At 45.2% G+C, this 22,553-nt stretch overlaps 3 protein-coding genes across 4 annotated transcripts in view; 1 reads left to right on the forward strand and 2 right to left on the reverse strand.

Moving 5' to 3' along the window:
• The window catches only part of usp22 (ubiquitin specific peptidase 22), a 15,698-nt gene extending 8,290 nt beyond the window's left edge, over positions 1-7,408 (reverse strand). For both annotated transcript variants that reach the window (XR_014630970.1, XM_084456305.1), the window contains exons 1-2: positions 6,938-7,408; positions 1,794-1,926 (exon numbers count right to left, since the gene is read on the reverse strand). Coding sequence is in view for 1 of the 2 variants with exons in the window: in XM_084456305.1 (XP_084312431.1) it covers positions 1,794-1,926; positions 6,938-7,057 (253 nt within the window). In the remaining variant the exon portion in view is untranslated. The remainder of the gene's footprint in view (positions 1-1,793; positions 1,927-6,937) is intronic.
• A 362-nt stretch (positions 7,409-7,770) lies between these two features.
• On the reverse strand, positions 7,771-16,601 carry cops3 (COP9 signalosome subunit 3). The gene is made up of 12 exons (XM_084456307.1): positions 16,462-16,601; positions 15,525-15,654; positions 15,155-15,267; positions 14,757-14,806; positions 14,373-14,465; positions 12,784-12,963; positions 11,763-11,903; positions 11,378-11,551; positions 9,933-10,019; positions 9,542-9,655; positions 9,161-9,241; positions 7,771-8,495 (listed from the first exon to the last, which is right to left on the reverse strand). The coding sequence occupies exons 1-12, from the start codon at positions 16,514-16,516 to the stop codon at positions 8,442-8,444; spliced, it is 1,272 nt and encodes a 423-aa protein (XP_084312433.1). The 5' UTR covers positions 16,517-16,601; the 3' UTR covers positions 7,771-8,441.
• A 978-nt stretch (positions 16,602-17,579) lies between these two features.
• On the forward strand, positions 17,580-21,709 carry nt5m (5',3'-nucleotidase, mitochondrial). The gene is made up of 5 exons (XM_084456309.1): positions 17,580-18,157; positions 18,722-18,822; positions 19,655-19,715; positions 19,874-19,988; positions 20,142-21,709. Exons 1-5 carry the CDS (start codon positions 17,885-17,887, stop codon positions 20,279-20,281), a joined length of 690 nt encoding a protein of 229 aa, XP_084312435.1. The 5' UTR covers positions 17,580-17,884; the 3' UTR covers positions 20,282-21,709.
• The last annotated feature ends 844 nt before the right edge of the window (positions 21,710-22,553 follow it).

Raw genomic sequence — 22,553 nt, forward strand, 5'->3', positions numbered from 1 at the left:
GCTTATGACAAAGCAAAATGTTTATATTTATGTCTGTTTATGACAAGATAAATACAGTTGGTATAAATAACCTCAAAATTCGGAGTCCAGATATGTACTCTAATTGACAGCCTTAAAAAGACAGGCTGGCTTTTACAGTGCAGGGGCAAGCCCGCTCTGTTACCACGCACGCACGTGCACACACACACACACACGCACACACACCAGGTATTAAAGATATTAAGCAGCATTGATCTGCTGTTTCACCTGCTAAATATGTGAGAAGAGACGAGGAGAGAGTCTCTCTTTCTCTCTTTCAATGAGACCATAAACAATCCTGCTGGGTGGAAGGGCCTTCGGGTAACCATGGGAACATAGCGAGAGGACAGGAAAAGAGCGAGATGGAGAAGGACGGACGTAAAGTGAGCAGACAGACATGAGGACACCAGCAGAACAACAGACCAACCAGGCTGAAGGAAGACGGCTGAGAACAACTGTAGAGGACAGCAAGAGAGAGAGAGAGAAGAGGAGGAGGGGGAGAGGAGGAGGTGCAGAGGAGGAGAGGAGGAGGGGGAGATAGTGGAGGAGGAGGGGAGGAGGAGGGGATGGTGGTGGAGGAAGAGGAGGTGGAGAGGAGGAGGAGAGGGAGAGGAGGAGGGGGAGCTGGTGGAGGAGGACGGGATGGTGGTGGAGGAAGAGGACGTGGAGAGGAGGAGCGCAGGACGAGATGGTGGAGGAAGAGGGGAAGGATGAGGAAGAGGAGAAGGTGGAGGAGGATGACAGCAAGAGAGAGAGAAAGAGAAGAGAAGGAGGGGGAGAGGAGGAGGTGTAGAGGAGGAGAGGAGGAGGAGGAGGGGGAGATGGTGGAGGAAGAGGAGGGGGAGGAGTAATTCTATGGGGACTGTTAGGATGACTTAATTACTCTGCACTCTGGTGAGATCTGTCCTTTTCTCTGCTCACAGCACAGCGGCAGTTTCATTCACAAGTTAGACACATTATTACCGTGCCTGGTCATCTCAGGACACACACACACACGCGACACAGTTCAACACACACACACACACACACACAACACACATACACACACAACACAGTCCAACACACACACACAGTCCAACACACACACACACACACACACACACACACATACACAACACAGTCCAACACACACACACACACACACACGACACAGTCCAACACACACAACACATCACACAGACACATACAAAGACACACACACTGACACACACACACAGACACACACAAATGTAGTCAAATTCCTCAGTGTTGATACATGGAGAAATCCTCCAAGACTCCAACCTGTGTGCCAGGCAGCCATCTACTGTAGTCAATCACACAGAGGACTCCCATCAGGCCCAGTGTATTCCATGTGACGCTGTGTTGCAATCATGTTGCGTGAGGTTGCATAATGAATGAGAGATACATGTTGGTCCTCATTTCTCACCGTGAGCTGTGTTCTTCCATCATAAACGACAACACAAAAACAAGGTGTGACATTCCGCTAAGATGGTGTTTGAGACATAGGCCTACACACAAACAAGCACACACTACCAATGATTATTTACCCTGTCTCCAGGCTGGGTGCTTATTAGAGCTCTCTACAGGGTAATTAGCTGGTTAGCAGCCTCTGGTCGGGGCGCAGCGGTGTTTATGAGGGTGGAGAGGTGGAGGAGGGAGGGAGGGAGGGAGGGTGGGCCTCTCCTAATCAGGCTGTTTCAGGGGCACTGATTGTGTGCGTGTCTTTGCGTGTGTCTTTGTGTGTGTGTGTGTCTTTGTGTGCGCGTGCGTCTTACCCAGGTTGTGTCGTTTGTTCTTGGCGTGCTCGTGGATGTGTTTCTTGGTGAAGCAGCCGAAGAAGACGCAGTAGAGGCAGGAGTGGAGGCGGTTCAGGTGGGCGCCGCACATGTGACAGATACACGACTTGGCCTGCAGGAGGGGAGAGGGACAGAGTCAACTCAACACCAAATGTTCACCACCTGTGCAGCCCCTCAAACAAGTGCGGATCGCGGATAGATGCCCATGGTGCAGCCAATCACACGCAGAGCCAGGGTGATTCGCATAGCTCCTGCGTCTCAGCCACCTGAATATCATGGAGTGGAAACATAGGCTGTTCTTTGTACTTATCAGTATAAGGGACAATGGCTGTTCATTAATGATGTGGGTTATGAGGCCATATAGGAGCACTAATACCTCAGAAAAATGTTGGTGCTATGCCAACTCATACCAACTGCCATCATCTGAATTTTGTATATGTCTATTTTATTGACATACATCACCACCATCTTTACGTAGGCTTACAAAATGTATTTAATTAAATAGGTTACTGATAGCCACCGCTACCTCCTCCAAAGCAACTCTAACATGCCATATCATTATTTGGAATTTGCGCTCTTGTAGGCTACGACGAGCTCGCCCACTCTTAACACAGTAGTGTAAATGTGGCCTATGAATACTGTTGAATAGGTGCATGTTCACTCCTAACCTTGGATTGACTGACACTGGTGATAAAAACATAATTGACACAAGGAATTAACAATCAGACTTTGCGGATTATGGAGAAAGTCGAATGACAGATTTATAGAATTACTTGCAGGATCAAAGTGAATGGCATAGCCTACTTCCTCGCAAATTCGTGGAGCGTTCCTCACCTTCCTCAAAGGTTCCTAGTGGTGTGCTTGCGCGGCCTACTGCACCGGCGCGTGACCAAACGTCCATGACTGAGTGAGCATCCTGACTTTTGCATGGTCTGACCATGGCCTGGCCTGCTGCCAGCACAGAGGGAAAAATCACACACCGAGTGAGCGAGTGAGTATGTGTGTGTGTGTGTGCAAATGACAAAGTGAATAAGACAGAAAGAGGGGGAGAAGTAGAGAGGGGTGATATGGGCTTGCAGAGAGAGAAAGGATAATGAGAGAGGGAGAGCGTGAGAGAGAGAGGGAAGGAGAGAGAGAGGGAAGGAAAGAGGGGGGATGCCAAAGCCAATGCTGTGTGATCAAAGCCTGGTGGAGTCTTGAGCGAATGTTTCATGTGGCACAGCACCTGGTCTCTGACAGAGCAGAGATGGAGGGAGGGAGAGAGGGATGGGGGAGAGAAAGAATGGACAGGAGGGGAGCTGCGAGTGAGAGAGAGAGCAGAAAGAGAGAAGGAAAGGAGGAATATGTGAAGGACGAGAAGGGAGAATATGATTTTCTCTCTCCCGGCCCCCTCATGCCTCTTGCTCAGGTTGCAGAATGTAATAAGCTCCCCTCAGGAGAGAGCAGGCCTGGGGGTCAGGGTATCCTGCGGTGCCAGAGTACCCAGCGCACACAAACACACTCCCACTCTGTCCGCACACGAGCACAACACTGGCTTCCTCATTCCTTTCACTCTCTGCTCTGTCCCATGTTCCCATCATACACTTCTTCTCTTTCCCGCCCTCCCTCTCTCTACCCCCCCCCGGCAGTATTGATCCACAACAGGCTCCTGGTGACCTGGACAATTGATAGACATCAGCAGGACACCCACACAGACATACACAAACACACGCTTCCTTGTACTCCTCGTAAGGCTCTCTATGTGTCTACAACACATACACACACACAGATGCAGCACTCTGTTCGGGTTGCGTTGGAAGGAGGAGAAAGTGTTGAAGGTGGCTTGAAGTAAGAAGAGGAGAGAGAGAGAACAAGGGAGAGAGTGTGAGAGAGAGAGGTGGAGAGGGAGAGAGAGGGGCGGTGGAGAACAGATAGTGACAGTTCAAAGTGTGCAGAGGAGAGGGCCTAGCGTGCCTGTGAGCTAGTGAGCGTAGAACGAGCAAATATGAAAGAGCATTGAGGAGAGGAAAAAAACTAGGCTACTGTACTGAGTGAGTGAGGGTGTCCTTTGTGTGCGTGTGTGTGTCATCATTGCTCAACTGCATCCCACTACTGCACTGACTCCTCTGACCGTCCTTCACCCCGGCTAATATCCAAAACGGCTTTGTGACCGTCTGCACCACAACAGAACGCCGTTAACGCCGGCAGGCCGCAACGGTCACTGATGCTCCGCCTGATCTCACGCTGTTATCAACATGTGTTCCCAGACAAAAAAAATAAAATAAATTTAAAAAAAGATGTACAAAAAATCGAATATTCCAGTCATCCCACCCCTGCGTGTTTCAGCATTTAGAGAGGCCATGAATTACAAAGAGGCATAAATATGCGACATTGGCGAAAGCCTACCTACCCCTCTTCACCCTTCTCCTTACTCTGATTCAAGAGTATTTAATGTGCCCCCCCCCCCCCAAAAAAATTCTTACCCTCCCAGCCATGACGGGCCCCAGACCTGGACCCCGTTCTGACCACAGCCCACTGCCCTCACTGGATATCATATGTATTCTGGCCACGTTCCTCCTGACTGAATAAAGTATGAAGAATAGCCGCTGGTTATATGTAGTATGAATTATAGATGGGTTAGGAGGGAGGGAGGAGGATATATTACAGGACTGTATCGCTCTGCCTCACCCACTAATCAAATGATGGCTACTATAGAGGAAACGGGCCTGGGTCTGCATTCACAAACCATCTCAGATCTACGGTCGGTTGTATCCTTTTAGGTAATTATAATTATGATATGGTTAGGCTATAGAACAACAAAATGACCTGTTCCTAGATCAGCGCTCCTGCTCCAAGAGCATAGTGGTTCCCAGGTACAGAACCCAACACCCCCGAGTCAACCCCTTTTATTAGGGCAAGGACGGAGAGCGGGTTGGGACAAATGGTAATGCTGAGATGAGCGGAACGATATTATTTGCCATGCATGAGTGCTATAAATGTGCAACTCTCTCTCTGCCTGTCCTCATGTTACTGTAGTTGTGGTGGGGGGGGGTTGGGGGCACGGAGAGGCCGGACAGTGTAGGCAATGGGGAGGGGCATCGCTGTGTGTGGAGCTGCTTGACAGAGAGAGAGACAGACACCCACCGACACAAACACACAGTAAGGCAAATCCATGCATGAATTACTTAATATTATGAACGAAAGGATCCGTCCCTTGGGGCCAACTGAATGTTGAAAGCATCAGTATCCTCCTCCTCTCTCCTTCCTGTCTGCCTCCTCTCTCCTTCCTGTCTGCCTCATCTCTCCTTCCTGTCTGCCTCCTCTCTCCTTCCTGTCTGACCTGACACTGGCTGCTTCTAAATCTGACAAATAAGCCAATCGGCTTCTCATCACGAGAACCTCTGCAGATGCGCCGGCGCGTTTGTTTGCTCCTCCTCCTCTTCCATCCCTCCATCATCACCCCTGCATCACTCACTCCCGTTGACCCTTAATTGAGGTTTCCATGGAGTTAGGCGACTGCGGGAGGAGAAGGAGAGAAAGAGGGAGAGAGAACAAAGTGGAGAAAGAGAGAAAAGCAATCAAATGAGACAGAGAAAGCAGGCTACAGAAAAAAAAAAAGTGGGACCTAACAGGAGGGACTGGATGGGAGAGCCTTGGGGGGAGAGAGAGAGGAAGAGAGATCGAGAGAGAGAGAGAGAGAGAGAGAGAGAGAGGGGCTGAGTGAGAGCTTGGGTGGGAAGGTGTTCTAGCCAGGTGTCATCTCTGCTACTGTATATACAGCCCCTCAGACCGGCATGTCTGATCTGATTAGACACAACAAGCCCAGTCCGGGACTGCTCGCAGTGCAGCGTCCCTGTCCACTCCACTCGCTGTCTATTGGACAACACAACCACATTAACACACGTCACGTTACAACACGATCACATTAACACACGTTACAACACAACCACATTAACACGTTACGACACAACCACATTAACACGTTACGACACAACCACATTAACACACGTTACAACACAACCACATTAACACACCCCATCACACAATTTCTCTCAAAAACACACAACCGTAATATTCTTGGGCCTTATACATATAACCTAACACAGGGTGTGAAGATATCTGGTGAACATGGAGTCGGATGAATATGAACTCAGTCCAGCTGGAGATGCCAGGTGTGTGTGTTTATGGGATATTGGTTACGGCTCTTCTGTTGTGATGCAGTGCAGCTGCATTTATGGCCCCTAGCCCCTTGGCTTCATGGGCCGTGACCGGTTTTTATGTAGCATTACTGATGGGGAATAAACGGTGTCGGTGTATCGGGGCCTACTAGGGAGGGGTGACTGTGGCAGAGGAGTGGGCTAGTAGAGAGGGACCGAGGACAGAGAGAGAGGGAGAGAGAGAGAGAGAGAGAGAGAGAGAGAGAGAGAGAGAGAGAGAAAAGAGAGAGAGATCAATAAAGGAATGGATGTCATCATACATAGCATGGCAAGATATCTAATTAGCCAGACAGGTACACACACACACACATACACACACACACACACGCAGAAAGGGGCAGCATAGGCTCTCTTCTTCCACAAGTGATGATAGCACTGCTGCAGTGAAAGAAGCTGCAGTGACATCAGGACCAGAAGCCTATGGGCTACTCTGCCGTCTATCAAGGGGCACCCAGGCAATTAGGCGGATAAGGCTCCCCAAATATTTGCCCCTGGTTCTCCAACACTCATGTCTCTCTTTAAAGGGCAGCCGCAAAGCACAGGCGGGCGAGCACAGGCAGGATAACATCTTTCTTTCAGTCACACACACACACACACACACACACACACACACACACACACACACACACACACACACACGCACACACACACACACACACACACACGCATGCACGCGCGCCCGCGCCCGCACACACACACACACACACACACACACACGGCGGGACAATAGTGGCAAGCCACCAAAATGTGGTCCTCCAAACGAATGGACAGCCTTTCATATATGCGGCTAAGCCGACAGTTGCTTCCGAGTGTGCGCGGCTTGGTGGCGGCTATCTGGCAATTCACGGGCTGTCAACGCATCAGGCTTGTTGCAGTGCGGTCTGCGCCTGGCTGGCTGCATGTTGTCTTCGTTTCCAGTTTATTTACCTTGCGTTTCCTGGTCTCGGCTGATCCACTCCACACAAAGCACTGGTATATGACCCGCAGATTCTGTTTCCAGTTATCCACTTTGAAACCGTTCACATGAGGGCACCCGGCGGGACTCATGATGGACACGACATTCGGTGGGACTATTTTCAGCGATGAAACGCTCTGCCTTCCGACGCTGGGAGTCTACCACAACCCCAAGTCACTTAGAATCAGCCAGGTTATCCAGCGATTGTTCGGAGTTGGCTAGCCTGAGAGATAGCTAGCCACACAGTATCACGAAGGTGCAGCACACATCCAGACAATTCTGAAATACTCCCGATTTAGAAGATAGACATTCCTTCAGCAAATAGATCCATGTCTGGGGTAGTATGTTACGTTCTTCCCTCCTTGGTAAATCGTTGGTAGTGTGGCTAAATAGTTAGCAAGCTTGCTGATTGTGACAGTTACAGTAGCTAGCCTAGCTAGCTAAATGGTTGGCAATGGAATTTTAACTGTACAGGGCGAGCTTTCCAAGTCCCGCCTCATTAATGTCTCGATGCACCAATGAGAGAGTGAAGAGAACATGATTGACAGGCACGAGGCACCCTGCGATTACCTCATTATACCCCGCCCCTGTGCGGGGGAGGCTACCATGTGATTGGCTCAAATCTGTATTACTGGCCATATCCGCCTGTCAAAGGTTGGTCGCATAAATTGTACTTAATTTTACATAAACAAGGGAAATCTATTAGAAAGGTAGCCGTCCTCAAAATGTAAAAGAATCCAGTGCAATACTCTGAAACAATTTATTACGACAGATCCACAATCGTACAGTCTCGATCCCTCAAAGATTACATCGTGACAACAGAGCTGTTTACCACTAGTTTACCACACTTGCCTCAGTCAATTCAATCCACAATACAGTGCGAGAGCGACCTCTAGCGGACCTATAAACAGTGCCCCAATTTTGTGAAAAGCACTACCCTCTCTGCATTTGGTCAAGGGCGTGTACAGAATCACATATGCTTTGATAATATCAAATCTACATTGTTATAATTCAAGATTCAGACTAAAATTACCGATCTTGACAAGAAGAGAACATTTAGTTTTGTTAAATTGTAGCCATGTGTCTACCTGTTGTGATGCCCTCCAAATACTATAGGTGACTCAGACCATGCAACAGAAACGAACAGTGATTATGACACATACTTTATGAACAAATAAGTCCACTTTTTGAACAAATAAGTCCAGTTTTTATTATTGTGGTTGTTGATGCAGCAGTGGTTCTCCCACTCGAACATTGATAAATAAAACACTGACAAAATTGTTGTTTTTTTTCTCGTTAAAGGTTTCCTCAAGACACCGTGAAGAAAGAAATAACCAAATTTATCATTCCACACATTTAGATTTTCCTTGACCAATGTCCATACTCAATAGAATGTTTGTATCTTTTCCTTTAAAAAAAAAAGTAGCATCCAATGAGAACCCGTCGTCAGGCAGGGCTCCCCCCAATCCAAGGCCCTCAGGAGTAACTTGACGTTTTGCTTCCAACATCATCCTCCTGCGTTCCCATACTCTGAAACACAACAATTTATATGACCATTAGGCTTTAACACACTGGATCTACTTAATACTGAGCCAATGAAGAACCAATCATGGTTACACCCACCCACACATGCACGCGCGCACACACACCCATCACATCCAATGTGGTGTATGATATGTAGCCTGGGTCCTATTTGCTTTGTAGTTTTGGTTTCCGGTCTAAGCGGACAGTGATCCCCCTGTCCAAAAACAGGCCTATCCATAAACCTACGATGCAATGCGGAAAGAACTTCTTCTGGAATAGGCTACTTCGTTTGATATGTTCATGTTTTATTGTAATTGTTAGCGACTGGCGTGACAAGCAGGGCTGAAAATTAACACCTGCCACCGGCCAAATGCAGATCAAATTTCCAATTGGCGACTAGATTTCGGAAGGCTATCTGAAAAAAATATATACTTGGCCGGTAGATTTTTCATCTACAGTCCCCTTGCCAGGTGACTCACCGTGAGCCAAAATGTTAATTTTCACCCCTGGTGACAAGGCAGTTTGATTTGGCATTTGAGTGACACGATACCAGTTGGCTCTAGACCAGAAACCAAGCGAATAGAAATCAGGCAAGAAATCTCCCCAAGGAGAGCCTGGTGATGTGAGGCTAGTGATATGGGAGTTGATAGCAGGGAATTGGCACTTCCTACCTTCTGCACAAACTGCGGGTTTACTGTGATTTCCTGATCCATGGACTTTAGTTTCTCATCCAGCTCTATACACTTCAACATCTGGGAGGGAGAGAAGAAAAGATCTTCACTTATGTAACAGTAGCACTCATAGCAGCAATGCAGAATTCATCATAATAATAATGATCATAATAATAATAATAATAGATTTTATTTTTATTTCTCTTTACATTTAACATTTAACATTTAAGAAAATCTCAAAGTGCGACGGATTAAAAACGTGAAAGTGCTAAGACTAAAAACAAAACATGAGTCCAAAACTATGTACAAAACATAAGAATGAAACAATAAGGACAATAAAGAGACTTATCAGCTAAAGATGCCATCGGCGTGAAAGCGTACCTCTTGGTCAATTTTGTGGAGCATTGCGGGGTTGTTGTATTTTTCAGGGTTGTCGTGGAAACAGACCATGCCATCCTTCTGGTTGATACTAGCATAGATCTCGCCATCTTCGATCTAGAAGGGAGAAGAGGTGTGAGTGAGTCCAAACACATTGGGCAGGTGACTGCTGCAACTTGCTTGCCCCCTGAACAGTTGGTTGGAATCAAGAGAGAATAATATGATTCCTCTAGAACAGATAAGATGACATGTCTGTGAATTGCCACTGTATCACTTCCCCCACGTCCCCCCTCTCAGACGTCCACAGGTAGAGAGGGTAGGGGGCAGGAGGACCTTGTGGTCGACCCGGCCCACCTGCCGAGTGTCCAATGCCAGTCCACGCCTGGATACTCACCATGTGTAGGACATACTTCTCAGCCTCCTGGGGACCAGACAGCTGCACTCGACTGGCCATGTCCTGTAAGGACAACGTCAGGAACGTCTGCAAAGAGAGAGGGGCAAGAAGAGGAGAAAGGGATCAGCAGCACTGGGTTGCACCAGCTGATCGTAAGTTGGAACGTAGCTTAGTTTGAACGTAACTTAGGTCGGAGTTTACGAGCTACTAACATTTATGTGTTGCACCACCTGAACTTAGGCATAAATTATAATTCAAATCTTACACCTAACCCTTAGTAGGTGTACAATTTAAATTATAACTTTAAATAACTAAGTTGAACAGAGTTGAACAGAATGGCATTTTTACCAGTTGAAAGATTAGCATTAGAGCGATTTGAAGGAGAATAATATACGCAGAGAGAGGGTACTAAGAGACCGAATTCGTCCCCTAGATGTATACGATGATCTAGACATCCACGCCCTTTATCAGTTTAGACGAGAGCAAATTATGTCTATAACCGACATGCTAGCTGCATGCTAGACATCCAGCACCAGTTGGACCTGAACGGGGCTCTACCTCCGACTCTTCAAGTCTGCATCACGTTGCGATATTTTTCAACCAGCTCGATGCAAAATGTGGTGGGGGACACCATGCAGGTCCACAAAACCACCGTGTGCCGTGCGGTGAGAAGAGTTGCACTGGAGTTATGCGCTTGGAAGAGCACGTCAGTATGCCTTCAGCAACCAGACAGCGAACCATCAGGCAGAAGATGTACAAAGTTGCTGGTTTCCCTGACCTGGTGGTGTGCAGATAGCACACATTTTAAAGTCAAAGCACCAAACCGCCATGAAAACACATTCGTGAACAGAAAGATTTCATTCCATGCATGTCCAACTCGTATGTGATCATGTTTTTACACATGGCAGGTTGTAGCCTACACAGCGAATGATCAGTAGGCTAGCCTACTTTATTTTCTGAGTGGATGACATCGTTATTGTGGTTCATTATGATGCAAAGAGGACGAGTAGGCTGTCTACTCGCTACAGATAATCTTATAATAAACCAGTTTTTTAATAATTTGGTAAATAGCCCAGTCTATTATTAATGGCCTCATTAGCTACATAGGGGACAAAATGGGAAAAAGGATGATCAGATGCCTGCTTCAGACAAGCGGAGCGACTGGAGTGTTAACGGTGTAGCCGGGTGACAGCGATCATTGGCCAGACAGCGAAAACGTCATTTTCTGCGATTATGTTTTGGTTAGTGTGGACTTATGTCAGGGGTAATGTATTTGCTCAAGTTCAGCCAATAACGATAGTTCTATTGGCGCCGATTAATCGATTTTGCCGGTTGACCTCTGCTCCAGGCTAATATGGCTAATGTTATGGGAGTGGGATATATTTACATAATAGAGGCAGAATGCATTCATTCATTTAGTCAGTCAGTCAGTCAGTCAGTCAGACCTTGGTTAGCCTCTGGATGTTCTTCTTGTAGAGGGAGGACAGGCACTGTTTGACCAGGCCAGTATTGTTGTCACGTGTGAACGTCTCGCCGTGTCTGTTGACCAGGCTGCGCAGCTCGGCCGGGTTGTTGGTGGCATACACCTGGGCCAGCTCATGGTAGGCGTTGCTCAGAGGCTTGGGGGGGGGGGGGGGGCAGAGGAACAGTTAATACTGTACATAAACCGTTAATACATGAAGAAGGTATGTGGAAGGAAATGCAATATCTACAGTGGTTTTGTTATGAAGCCGTTTGACTTGCACACTGGTATACTGATCCCTCTGTCTAAAATAAATAAATAAGCAATTTAATGTGCCTTCGAACTGTGAAAAGCATTATCATCCTCACCTTGATGAACCTGCCTACGATCTGTGAAGTGTATTTGGGCAACTGCTGCACTTTGCCGTGCAGGATCAGGGACACCAGAATGTACTTCTTGTAGGCCTCCAACATGATGTGGCTCACTGCCATGGCTGGAGTGGTTATTGCCTGCGAAGGAGAGGAGTGGAGAGGACATGAGAGAGGAGAGGATAGGGGATGGGGAGGAGAGGAAAGCAGAGTATCATACTCCTGGACACGTTTTTCCAGGGCCTTATTCTTGCTATACTGTATAAGTAGCAAGTAGCCTTGTATACATGTGCAGCTTTTCCCCTATATGCATTGATGAAATCCACTGCTGCGAGAGGAGTGGACTCCGTCTTATCTCTTCAGAAACTAACAGTAGTGATATTATTTTGCACTACGGACGCTTCATATGGAGGTCAATTCACACACCTGTAGCAGTATAGTGCTCACATCTGAATGGTGGTCAATAGGCAGTTAAGTTCCATGCTTATAACAACACTAATCGACTCCAAACTAGTCAAAACCAGGCTAGCAAGATTCCGTAGGCCAAGAGGAATCCAGTGTTGTCCACCTCTAATTTGGCCGATTTTACTGATCGCTAGATCGACCAGAAGACAAATTTCATTCCACGACTGTACATGATTTTGCATTAACATTCAGTCACGAGCAGCTCCGCTGCTACCGCTCCATCCTAGGGGGAAACATTGATTTGTACTGTATACAAGCATAAAAAACATTTATTCTGTATGTTAATCTCCTCTACATAATATACACATTTCATAAGGGAAGCCCAACCAAGAAGAGTCGGGTCACGGTTCCATTGAGACTAATAAGCCATTCACATACCTGTGCGTATTTGTTAACATGTATTGGGTGCTGTTTGTTTCCATCGAGGACCACTTTGTGTTTTCAGGAATTCTGTTAAATGCTATCCTCTGGGATTTTCTTTGTATCATATTCCCTTGAGACATTGTGCTTTTAAGTTCCAGATAACAATCAAATAAAAATCAAAACGTAGGCCTACCTGTTCATAAAAATACAGTGCTCTTTCAAAATTCTTGAGACCCGTGTAGATCATGCCTCCGTAATAGTAGTAACATAGAAAGTGCTTGGCGTCGTAAGCTCCGTTCTCCTTACAGATGTCCATCATGTCCTGCTCCAGGAAGGGAAGGACGGGCTTGAAGCACTTGGCTAACAAGCACAGCTGTGGGAGGACGGATGGAGGCATATTATAGACACAGCTACCACAACAGTGGAGAGGAGCTAACATGGATTTTTAGGAGACCTTTTGGCCCACATTGGGTCTCCGTCGTGGGACTACAAGCTAGAAGAACCTGGATAGAATGTCGCTTTTGCAAACAGTATATAGCAGGTGGGTTTGTACACTGTGACTGATCTATGGCCAGTTTAAGATGTCAATGGAGAGTCACCATTGAAAGCGCTTCCTAGTCTTGGAATACGTAGACCCCGATTACACGACATCGTTTTTCCCGAAAAAAGACCCACGTTTGCACCTAGTAATTAGCGTACTATCTTTGTCGTCGTACTAGCTATGTGACTGCTGCACAAGTGATGTGTGTGTGTGTGCCGTTTTCTGTGTCGTCAAATTCATATAAAGAAGATTATTAATTTAACCATATGCATGCCTGGAAATCCCTTTTTGGTGTTCACGTATGCAACACGCACCAGACATGGAACACAAACGGGGTAATGTATTTGTTGGGGATGGAAATGTATTTGTTGGTGACTGTTGGCGTTGGTTGGATGCAGGGCTGAAAATTAACTTTTTGGCTCACCTGCCAATGGGCCTGTTAGATGAAAAAATCCACCGGCCAAGTATATTTTTTACCGGCCAAACTAATAAATTGCCTTTTTTGTCACATTATACATCTGTTTTAGTACTTTTCATCCAGATAATAGTATTATGTTGAATACATGCTTAAGGAAGAGGCCAAAGTAAAATTTCTAATAAATTAGTTTAATTTGTCTTCGCCTTCTCCACAGGTGTCGACTGTAGTAGCGCGCGTCCTCTGAGGTAAATGGGAACGATTTTCTGTGCGCGAGTAGCCTCGCGTCACCAGTCTCTCCTAGTGCGCGAGGCTTCGCAACAGTCATGTGACTGAAAACTTTATTTGGTGCAGCTGGGGAGCTATTTAAGTGCAACACACAACAAACAGAACGCCGGTCTATGGCATGGATGTGGCGACATCGCACGCATAATTTATTACATGACTCTGGTACAAACATTTACCTGCCAGCGTGGCGGATAGCCTCCGAAATTTAGTCACCAAATGGTAATTTTACCAGCGGGTGGCGGTGTTAATTTTCAGCCCTGGTTGGATGGCTCGACAGCTGCATTTTAAACTCACAATATTATAGACTATGCTACTAGCCAAGAACAATATACCCTTGATTGCTGTAGCTAAAACTCATAAATCACCTGTTTGATGTGCTCTTTAATGGTGGTGTGATATGCGGTTGCAATTTCGCATGAAATCATGGATCGTTTTCCTTGTTCAAAAACGTAGCCATGGACCTCCACGCTAGAGTAATCCAGGTCTTAATCTGTGCCTAGGAAACCAGTCGCTAGTGTTTGTAAGGAAGTGTACCCACCTGACACAGGTCTGCATGAACTGAGGTAAGTTGGTTTGTGTTCATCTGCATTTTATCTATTGCCTGTTTTAGGATGCCGACACCCCTCAATGGCTGGAAAGAGAGAAGAGATGTTGAGCGCATTAGTTCACTCAAAATACCAACTTTTTTTTAACCTTTCCTTTTATAAGCATGCAGTCCTCTTCCATGCATAGAGATACACTGGCAACAAAGCAGACTTACTGTAGACTGCGCCACTAAATTTAGTTTAGTTTACCTAAAGTGTTTTAGGTAAAAACTCCATGCATATCCAATGGGCAACACAGAATGATCATTCTGAATTGACACACAACATGTAGTAGTGCTTGTGGTTCACTAGGCATGCTCCTGTTCAGCAAGTCTTACCTGTTTTCTTTCTACTAGCGCATTTGTCAACTGATGGCACAGGCCAGCAACTAGGAGAGGAGAGGAGAGTATGAGAGGAGGGAGTGAGAAAGGAGATAGGGAAAAGAGTTGGAGAGAGGGAAGAGAGAAGAAGAGGAGAGAGAGAGTAAAAGAAGATTGAGAGAAGGAAGAGAGTAGGAGAGAGGAAAGGAGAGAGAGGAGAGGGAGAGAGGAAAGGAGAGGGTTACACTCCCTCAGTGCCCATCAAAATTGACCAACAGAGTGCCACCACTTCTGAGTGACCTTGAGAAACATTACTATAATCCTTGGACTGGCACTTCCAGAGACAGATGTTTCTGAACATCAGTTGAAATTACAGATCTGATGTGTTTTGACGTTAGTCAAGCTGAGAAACTCACAAGTGTCTGTTGCATATCGGACGTGCTCCCCGTTGCAGGTGCTGATGAAGAGTTGGACTTGGGAAAAGAGTGTCTCAAAATCAGGGATGTTTGGCATGGAGAACTTCACAAACCTGTAGAGAGGGAGTGCCAGGGGAAAGAGGGAAAGAGAGAGGGAGGGGAAAGAGAGAGAGGTGGGGGGAGAATAAGAAAGAGGGACCAATTCAAGGAGTGTGAGTGAGACCGAGAGAGGGGGGATAGTGATAAGTGTGAGACAGAGTCAAATCTACTGCCAGGGTAGACAGCCATCTCAGTGCAGCATAGAAGCAACAAGACAGAGAGGAGGAAGAGACTGTAGTATCCGAATGGTTCTGGGGATAACGTTACTCACAGAACAGCCAGCACACCCAGGGAGTGCTCCTGGATGTCCAAGGCCCCCAGCACTGTGTCCAGGTGGGACAGGTTCTTGGCTAGCAGCTCCCCACTCTTGTTGATCAGTTCACACAGTTGAGTCATCTGACCTGGAGAGACACCAAAGACAAGATAAGGTAAAGAGATTTGCATTTTGATTTTTACTCGATGACAAAAAGGCCTCTATCAAACGAAAATGCTATTTGAAAAAACAACTAGTGAATAAAAACACTACTGGAAAAACAGCCGTACAAATCCACTTAGATAAGATAGTTTGCATGTGAAAATGATTATTAAAGTAAGTAGCTAATATGAAAACTTGCTAAACATATTTTATGTAGATTCAATTTGGCCTTTTTTTCCCCCAATGAAATGTGTCTAGCTGATGCTAACAGTCTGTATGAGCTCATGCAAATAGCTAACGTTAGCAAGCAACTGTAAAATCTATCGGTCGGTCAAGTGCCCTCCTGTCAAGGCCTGCACATTAGCGATAAAGGTAGTGATAACAGACAGCGCTTCTAACCAATAGTATAAGACATATACTGCCTCTCGGCCAATAGTACGCGCGGTGGGTGGGACTACCGGTAGGCATTCCCCAGAAATTATTTTCACTAACAAAAATAAAAAGTGCGATTTCACAAGATATATTAAACTGTAGGGTAGTCGGAGTAAATCACTGTAGACCAGAGGTCCTAACGTTTCCTTTGGTGCTACTTTAGTTGAGTCTCGCTGCCTAAAACGCACATTCTAGCGGCGTGTTTAAATGATAAAGCAAAAAGGAGGATCTATCCAGTTTGGCTGCTGGGCTAACGTTAGCTAACGTTAGCCAGTTAGCATGCTATCAACCGTAAAGCATTGGTTAGCATTAGCGAATAGTACCAGCTCATCTGATAATAAAAACAGTTTAGTGCACCAACCTTGAGCGGAGAGCTGCCGCACATTGTTCACGAACTGCTCCAAGGCTGAAGCCATTATTTCATCTGTCCGAAGTGGAGGCAAAACGCACAGTTTTTCATTCAAATGTCAGAAATAACTCCGTCCGGACTGAAACAGGGGGCCACACAGCCGCCTCTGAGAGGAAAGTATCGTGAGACTTGCGAGGGTTGCCAGGTTGTGTCCGTGTATCCTTCAGTTAAGGTGTTGAAAAAACCCTTATATGAAACTGTTTTCAGACTTCGTTGATTATCATATGAATAATATCAATATCAATACTGCAAGTGGCCTGTTTATGTCGAGTGTACGAAACACCTGTCTGTGGTTGCTTCAAATAGCCCACAGCCAACAACAACAACAACCTGCCCTTGAGTTGAATGCAGCATTGGTGTTGGACCATTAAGTAGAGTTGAAGCACTAAAAATTGTGGTTAAGTTCTGGTAAACCTGGTGGACCAATTCCCTGCTTGCTAGTTAGAATATTAATAATAGACATCCACCACGGTCATATCCCACTCATTTATATTTATAATAAATTAAACATTATCAAAAGCAATAAACATACAAATGTGTTGGCATATGTCATGCACATGCCCTATACAAGAAAGCTGTGCATAATATTTGCTGCTGTCCCGTAAAAAAAAAAAACTGACACAGGAACCACAGTAAGCATATCCGGGTTTTTGGTATACAAAAAAACAACCGGATATGCTTACTGCGCAAAGATATTATAAAAAATGAGATTACTTACCTACTTATTAAAAAAAACGGTAGAATGTATGTAGAGCGCATTGGAATTTCATAAATGCTTGTATGGACGAAACCCTATCGATGTGTGTCGCTGGATTGTTCACGATAATGGTGTTCTGCACTTTATGCTAAACTATGGCAAAGAAAGACGTCTCGCAGGACTCCACTATCCTGATCTCGACTGCAGCAGGCAGTAGTAGTACACAAAGCTGCACATTCTTGAACTGAATGTACAGTAGGCTAGACTGCACCACTCTCTAATTAGCTCAGGGTGATATGTAAGGCTACTCCAAATCTGCTTTGCAATAGACAAGAGCATGAGATGAGAGATAGTCTGTCGGACACTCATTGGACCACTGTAAACAAGTAGCCTACAGTGACCTTTTAGGCATGTCACATTTGACCTGCTTGCTGGTCAACATACCACTGCACTGGCATAGCTAGGCTGCTAACGTTAGTTGCTTCGCTGAAGTGACATGTCTGCAAAGAAAACAGTCCGACAAGAAATTAACAGATGGCAATATCAAAAACTAGTTTTATTCAAATAATTTTCGTATTTAATTTGGACTTCCAAATGCTCATATCGACTTGTGAAAGGGGTATTTCTTGCATCTAACGTAAAACGTAACGAAATTAGCGATACAGGGAGACAGACATAATGTCATTATTGTCAAGGGTTGTAGGTCTGCTCGGAAGAGAGAGAACCTTGCTCCGTGGCCAATGTAAGTGGATTTCCGCGAACATGTCGTCTTCCTCCTCCGATAAGAGACTCCGGGTGCTCGTGGACATGGACGGGGTCCTCGCGGACTTCGAAGGGGGATTCCTAAAGAAGTACCGCGCGAGGTACCCCGACGAACCTTTCATCGCCCTGGAGGACAGGCGGGGGTTCTGGGTGTCAACACAGTACGGACTGCTGCAGAGTGACCTGTGTGTAAGTGGACACGGCTGCCAATTCAAGGCATTGCCAAATGAGGAACAAGATAACCTTGCATGGTTAATGTTATTATGAAGTTATTATAGTTTTCCAATTTGTTTGCATCAAAGGACACTATATAGTGGATTGTGAATTGAATGTTAGTTGTGCAGTCAATCATGTACAGTACCTTTTTGACAGATCCTTGTTTTGAAATGCTAATGCATCTATAGTTTGTTACATGACTATTGACCAAAGCCTTTTCATTCACTGCAGTTCCAAGGTAATCCATTTTAAAACATGCTCTGGATCTCCCATGACATCCTTAGAATGGGTTCATAATGTCACCTAGTTAATGAGGACTTTGGACAGGTGCAGACTTATGCAAGTAGTGTGGGTGAAACCGGCCATAAATTCTCTGTCAGCCACCCCCTCCCCTCTCTTTCTAAAGCCTGTTGATAATGAACCATTGTTTGTGTGTGTGTGTGTGTGTGTGTGTGTGTGTGTGTGTGTGTGTGTGTGTGTGTGTGTGTGTGTGTGTGTGTGTGTGTGTGTGTGCGTGTGTGTGTGAATTGACTATAGGAGAAGGCCATGAGTATCTGGGAGTCGAAAGACTTCTTCATGGAGCTGGAGCCCCTCCCTGGAGGAGTGGAGGCTGTCAGAGAGATGGCCAATATGGAGAAGTAAGTGATGACAAGTTGACAACTGCAATCAGAGTCACACTCACACACAGGGTTAGTACATTTACTTGCTAGAAGCTTCTCCTGGTGAAATGAGGCTGTTGGATACTAGCTCAAAGACAGCCAATGCTACATACATCCTGTAGTGTTATATAACTAGCCTACAAGGTCAGACATTTGAACCAGAATCTAGTTCTGGCTGCTCCACACTGTAAGCCGAGACTAACCAGAATTAAAATCGGAATTTGGCTATTGGAAGATGGACATGTTGGTGAAAAAAACATAGTGTAGAATACCACTCGTCTAAAGGTCGTGTCATGTCAACAAACTGCATAGAAAGGCCAGATGGTTGGGGGAGGGGCTCTAGAGCCTTGGACAGTACAGCTAGGCCTACACTAACCCTGTCAGGAAGGACACATTCAGAACACCCTGTGTACTGTACTGTACTGTATGTCTTTGCCACGTGGGTGTAGCTTGTAGAGGGCACATGTCATCATACTACACATCATACTCTTCCTGCAAACAGACTGGATGTGTGTCGGAGGTGGTCAGAGCTGCCGGAGGCCCGCCTGCGCTTTACTCTCTGTGTGTTTCATTGGGGCCCGCGCTTTGTCAACAGATATATACAGCGTTATCAGAGCTAGCCATTTCCGCCACCTCTGTTCTAGCTCATTGTTCTCCTTTGAGGAAGACTGTTTGCTAACTGACGTAGGTTGCAAGGTTGCATTTGACTGATGCATCATGATTCAATACAATGTACAAGTTGTTCGAGTCTAATTTATTCTGTCCATAGTTTTCCATTGATAACTAAGGGCTGTTTGACTTCTTTCCTCAGCACCGACGTCTTCATTTGCACCAGTCCTATTAAGCATTACAAATACTGTACATATGAAAAGGTAGGCGTAGTCCCATATAACAAAATCTTTATACAGTTTAAAAAAAGTTTATACAGCACATAATGTTTTGTTGGTAGCGTGGGTTTTTTGGACTATGGTTGTTGTGATTGCTGTATCTAAACGTGCGTGTTTGTGTGTGTGTATGTGTGTGTGTCCAGTACGCCTGGATAGATAAGCACCTGGGCCATGAGTTCCTGGAGCAGATCATTCTGACCAGAGACAAAACTGTGGTGACAGGAGACATCCTCATAGATGACAAGCCGGACATCCTTGGTGAGTTTGTTTGTATGCTTTTGTGCGTGTGCATGCACTCGCAAGTGTACTCCTGTGCAAAAATCCATACACCTGAATTCATTCCATCCCCTTCTATATCGGTCTCAGAAATTTGCCATTTTTGGGCTGTGATCTAATCTCCATCTCGTCCAGGAGTGGAACCCAACCCCACCTGGGAGCACATCCTGTTTACAGCCTGCCACAACAAACACCTGCCCCCCAGCCCCACCCAGCGCTGCCTGTTGTCCTGGGCCCATGACTGGAGAGCCATCCTGGAGAGCAAGAGGCAGTAAACTCCATCTCCCAGCATCCTCTGCATCAGTTCCTCACTGCTGGGCCACCCCCAAAGACCCACACTGGGATAATGAGTCCTGAAGAACTCAACCACAAGCTCAATTTTCCATTCAACTTAAAAAACAGACCTTTCTGGTAATGGGAGAGAACAGTCATCTGTTATACCTCTAGGTGGCGCCCTCAGACTGATGAAAAGTATGATGAAAGTGAGGAAGACTGGTGGAAATGAGCAAGCTTGAACTGGGGCTAAATCTTATTTCAGAGTTGACTGATTACAGTGACTTGCTAATGTGTTGGTGAGTGTTCCTACGTGTTGCCATGTTTTGTTCCTCACATTTCTAATTCACTCATAATTTAGGGGCTGTTCTTCGAAAGCAGAGTTTATGGAATATTTATCATTCACTATTACACACATCACATACTTTGCATAGTCACCTATATCTAGTCACACAAAATAGATGTACAGTTACTCTGTTTTACCAGGACACAGCTTCAGTGCACTTAAATGAGACTGACTCCTATGATATGATATATGATATGATATGAAGATGATCCTTTAACTTTGGTCACCGACTAACACCTTGCTTTTTTGTGTTCCTCTCAGCTTGGGTATATGTTTTTACAGATGATGAGATGGGAGTGTGTTAAAGAGTGGTCAGTTAAAGAGTGGTCAGACACCCAGGAATGTCATAAATCATACGTACTGTATTTCCTAAACCGTCTTACCAAATCAACACATGGAGTTTATCCCAAGCAGTCAAGTGCTACATAAACCACTAATAATATAGTACAGACAGTGTTGTATATAGCATGGATAGATGGGGATGTAGCCTAAATAATATTTAGTTTGTCAAATAAGAAAATGCCTTCTGTAGAAATGCTAACTCCACATCTTATAATTATATAATGGTAACATATTATAATTATAATGGTAACATTCGACTTCCCAACTAAAGTTACCATTAGTTGCCTACATGTGCCAATTGAGACTAGTTAGTGGTTGGCTGAAAACAGCTTATAAGTCATTATGTCATATCATGAAAGTAACCTGTATCAAAGCTATATACCAGTGCGAATGTGTATAACTTTGGGAACGAAAACGGTTGAAATTGGCGCTAATATGCTCTCCCTTTCTGTCACTCAATGTGTATGCTTCCCTCTCAGGCAAAGAGCAAGATTGCATTGCAGCATGTGGTCATTTATGCACAGCATAAATACAAATAGCAATGGCTGCATCTCACATGCCCTCCTTGTCTCCTTGCCTCCTTCCATTCCTTGCCTCCTGGCTTCCTTAGACCTGTTTGATCAGTTAGAAAGGGGAGGAAACAAGGAAACCGAGTTGTGTAAGATTCTTGGGATATGTCCAGCATGTTTAATACTCTGTGCCTGGAGTTGATGAAGTTGGTGAAGTTATGCAGTTGCAGATCAGTCAACCACTCCGTGTCATCGCCTTCTCACATGGCAGCCATCTTGTCAATGAATGTCATGTTCTTGGTGCTGATCAGATGTTTGTGTCAATTGTTTGTTTGTTTTTATTTGGGAGAAAATTAAATACTAAATGAAGCTCTCAAGAGGATATTTAATAAAGAATGCTACACTTCGAAAATGTTGTGACTTCTGGTGTTCTGTGCCTCATGTCAAGCAAGGTCAATTTTCTATTTTTTAACAGATTGCAAAAGTGCAGATTGTAAGCTTTCAAATGGTGGGTATCTCACAATAGCTGAAGGAGATATGCTTATTTGAATGTTGGCAGATCTAAAATCAGCTACTATGGCTGAGAAATCCCCCTTCAATGATTTTGAGCTTTTCACACTTCAGACAGGCAGGTAGGATGGGGTGGGAATAAAACAAGTCTACTTTGCTAACAGATAAATCGTATTTAATGATCTTAAAATGGTATTTGTTATATTGTGTGCCTTCTTCAAAACTTCAAGTTTCGTAATATGCCAAATTCAACAATTTTCTTAAAAATATAAAACATTTTGCGTGAAACTGCCTACAAGAGGCACATCACATTGGCACCAGTCACGATTCAGTCCATTTCAATAGATCAACATCTATTAATATATTAGTAGCTAAAGTACAGGTATAGTTTGTTGTGTTGACTGTTATTCCAGTCAAGGAGGCAAGGGGTCTCTCTTCTGTTCCATTCCAGGTCCTCAGTGAAACCAACCAGTTTCCCTCTTTGTCTTTAATATTTACAGTCTGGCTTGTCCTTTGGTGAGCCAGGTGCAGTGATACAATCAGCAGTGTAAGCACTATCGTATGATG

Source organism: Borostomias antarcticus (genome assembly GCF_949987555.1).
Source record: "Borostomias antarcticus genome assembly, chromosome: 22".
NCBI classification, from domain to species: Eukaryota; Metazoa; Chordata; class Actinopteri; order Stomiiformes; family Stomiidae; genus Borostomias; species Borostomias antarcticus.

Excerpts from the sequence above, each read along its gene's own strand:
- cops3 (XM_084456307.1), bottom strand. The coding sequence starts at position 16,516 with ATGGCTTCAGCCTTGGAGCAGTTCGTGAACAATGTGCGGCAGCTCTCC. Across the intron at positions 12,964-14,372 it reads TTCATGCAGACCTGTGTCAG|CTGTGCTTGTTAGCCAAGTG; the intron begins GTGGGTACACTT and ends GTCCTCCCACAG. Across the intron at positions 8,496-9,160 it reads ACCCGCAGTTTGTGCAGAAG|AGTATGGGAACGCAGGAGGA; the intron begins GTAGGAAGTGCC and ends GTTGTGTTTCAG.
- nt5m (XM_084456309.1), top strand. The coding sequence starts at position 17,885 with ATGTCATTATTGTCAAGGGTTGTAGGTCTGCTCGGAAGAGAGAGAACC. Across the intron at positions 18,823-19,654 it reads GAGATGGCCAATATGGAGAA|CACCGACGTCTTCATTTGCA; the intron begins GTAAGTGATGAC and ends TTCTTTCCTCAG. Across the intron at positions 19,716-19,873 it reads AATACTGTACATATGAAAAG|TACGCCTGGATAGATAAGCA; the intron begins GTAGGCGTAGTC and ends GTGTGTGTCCAG.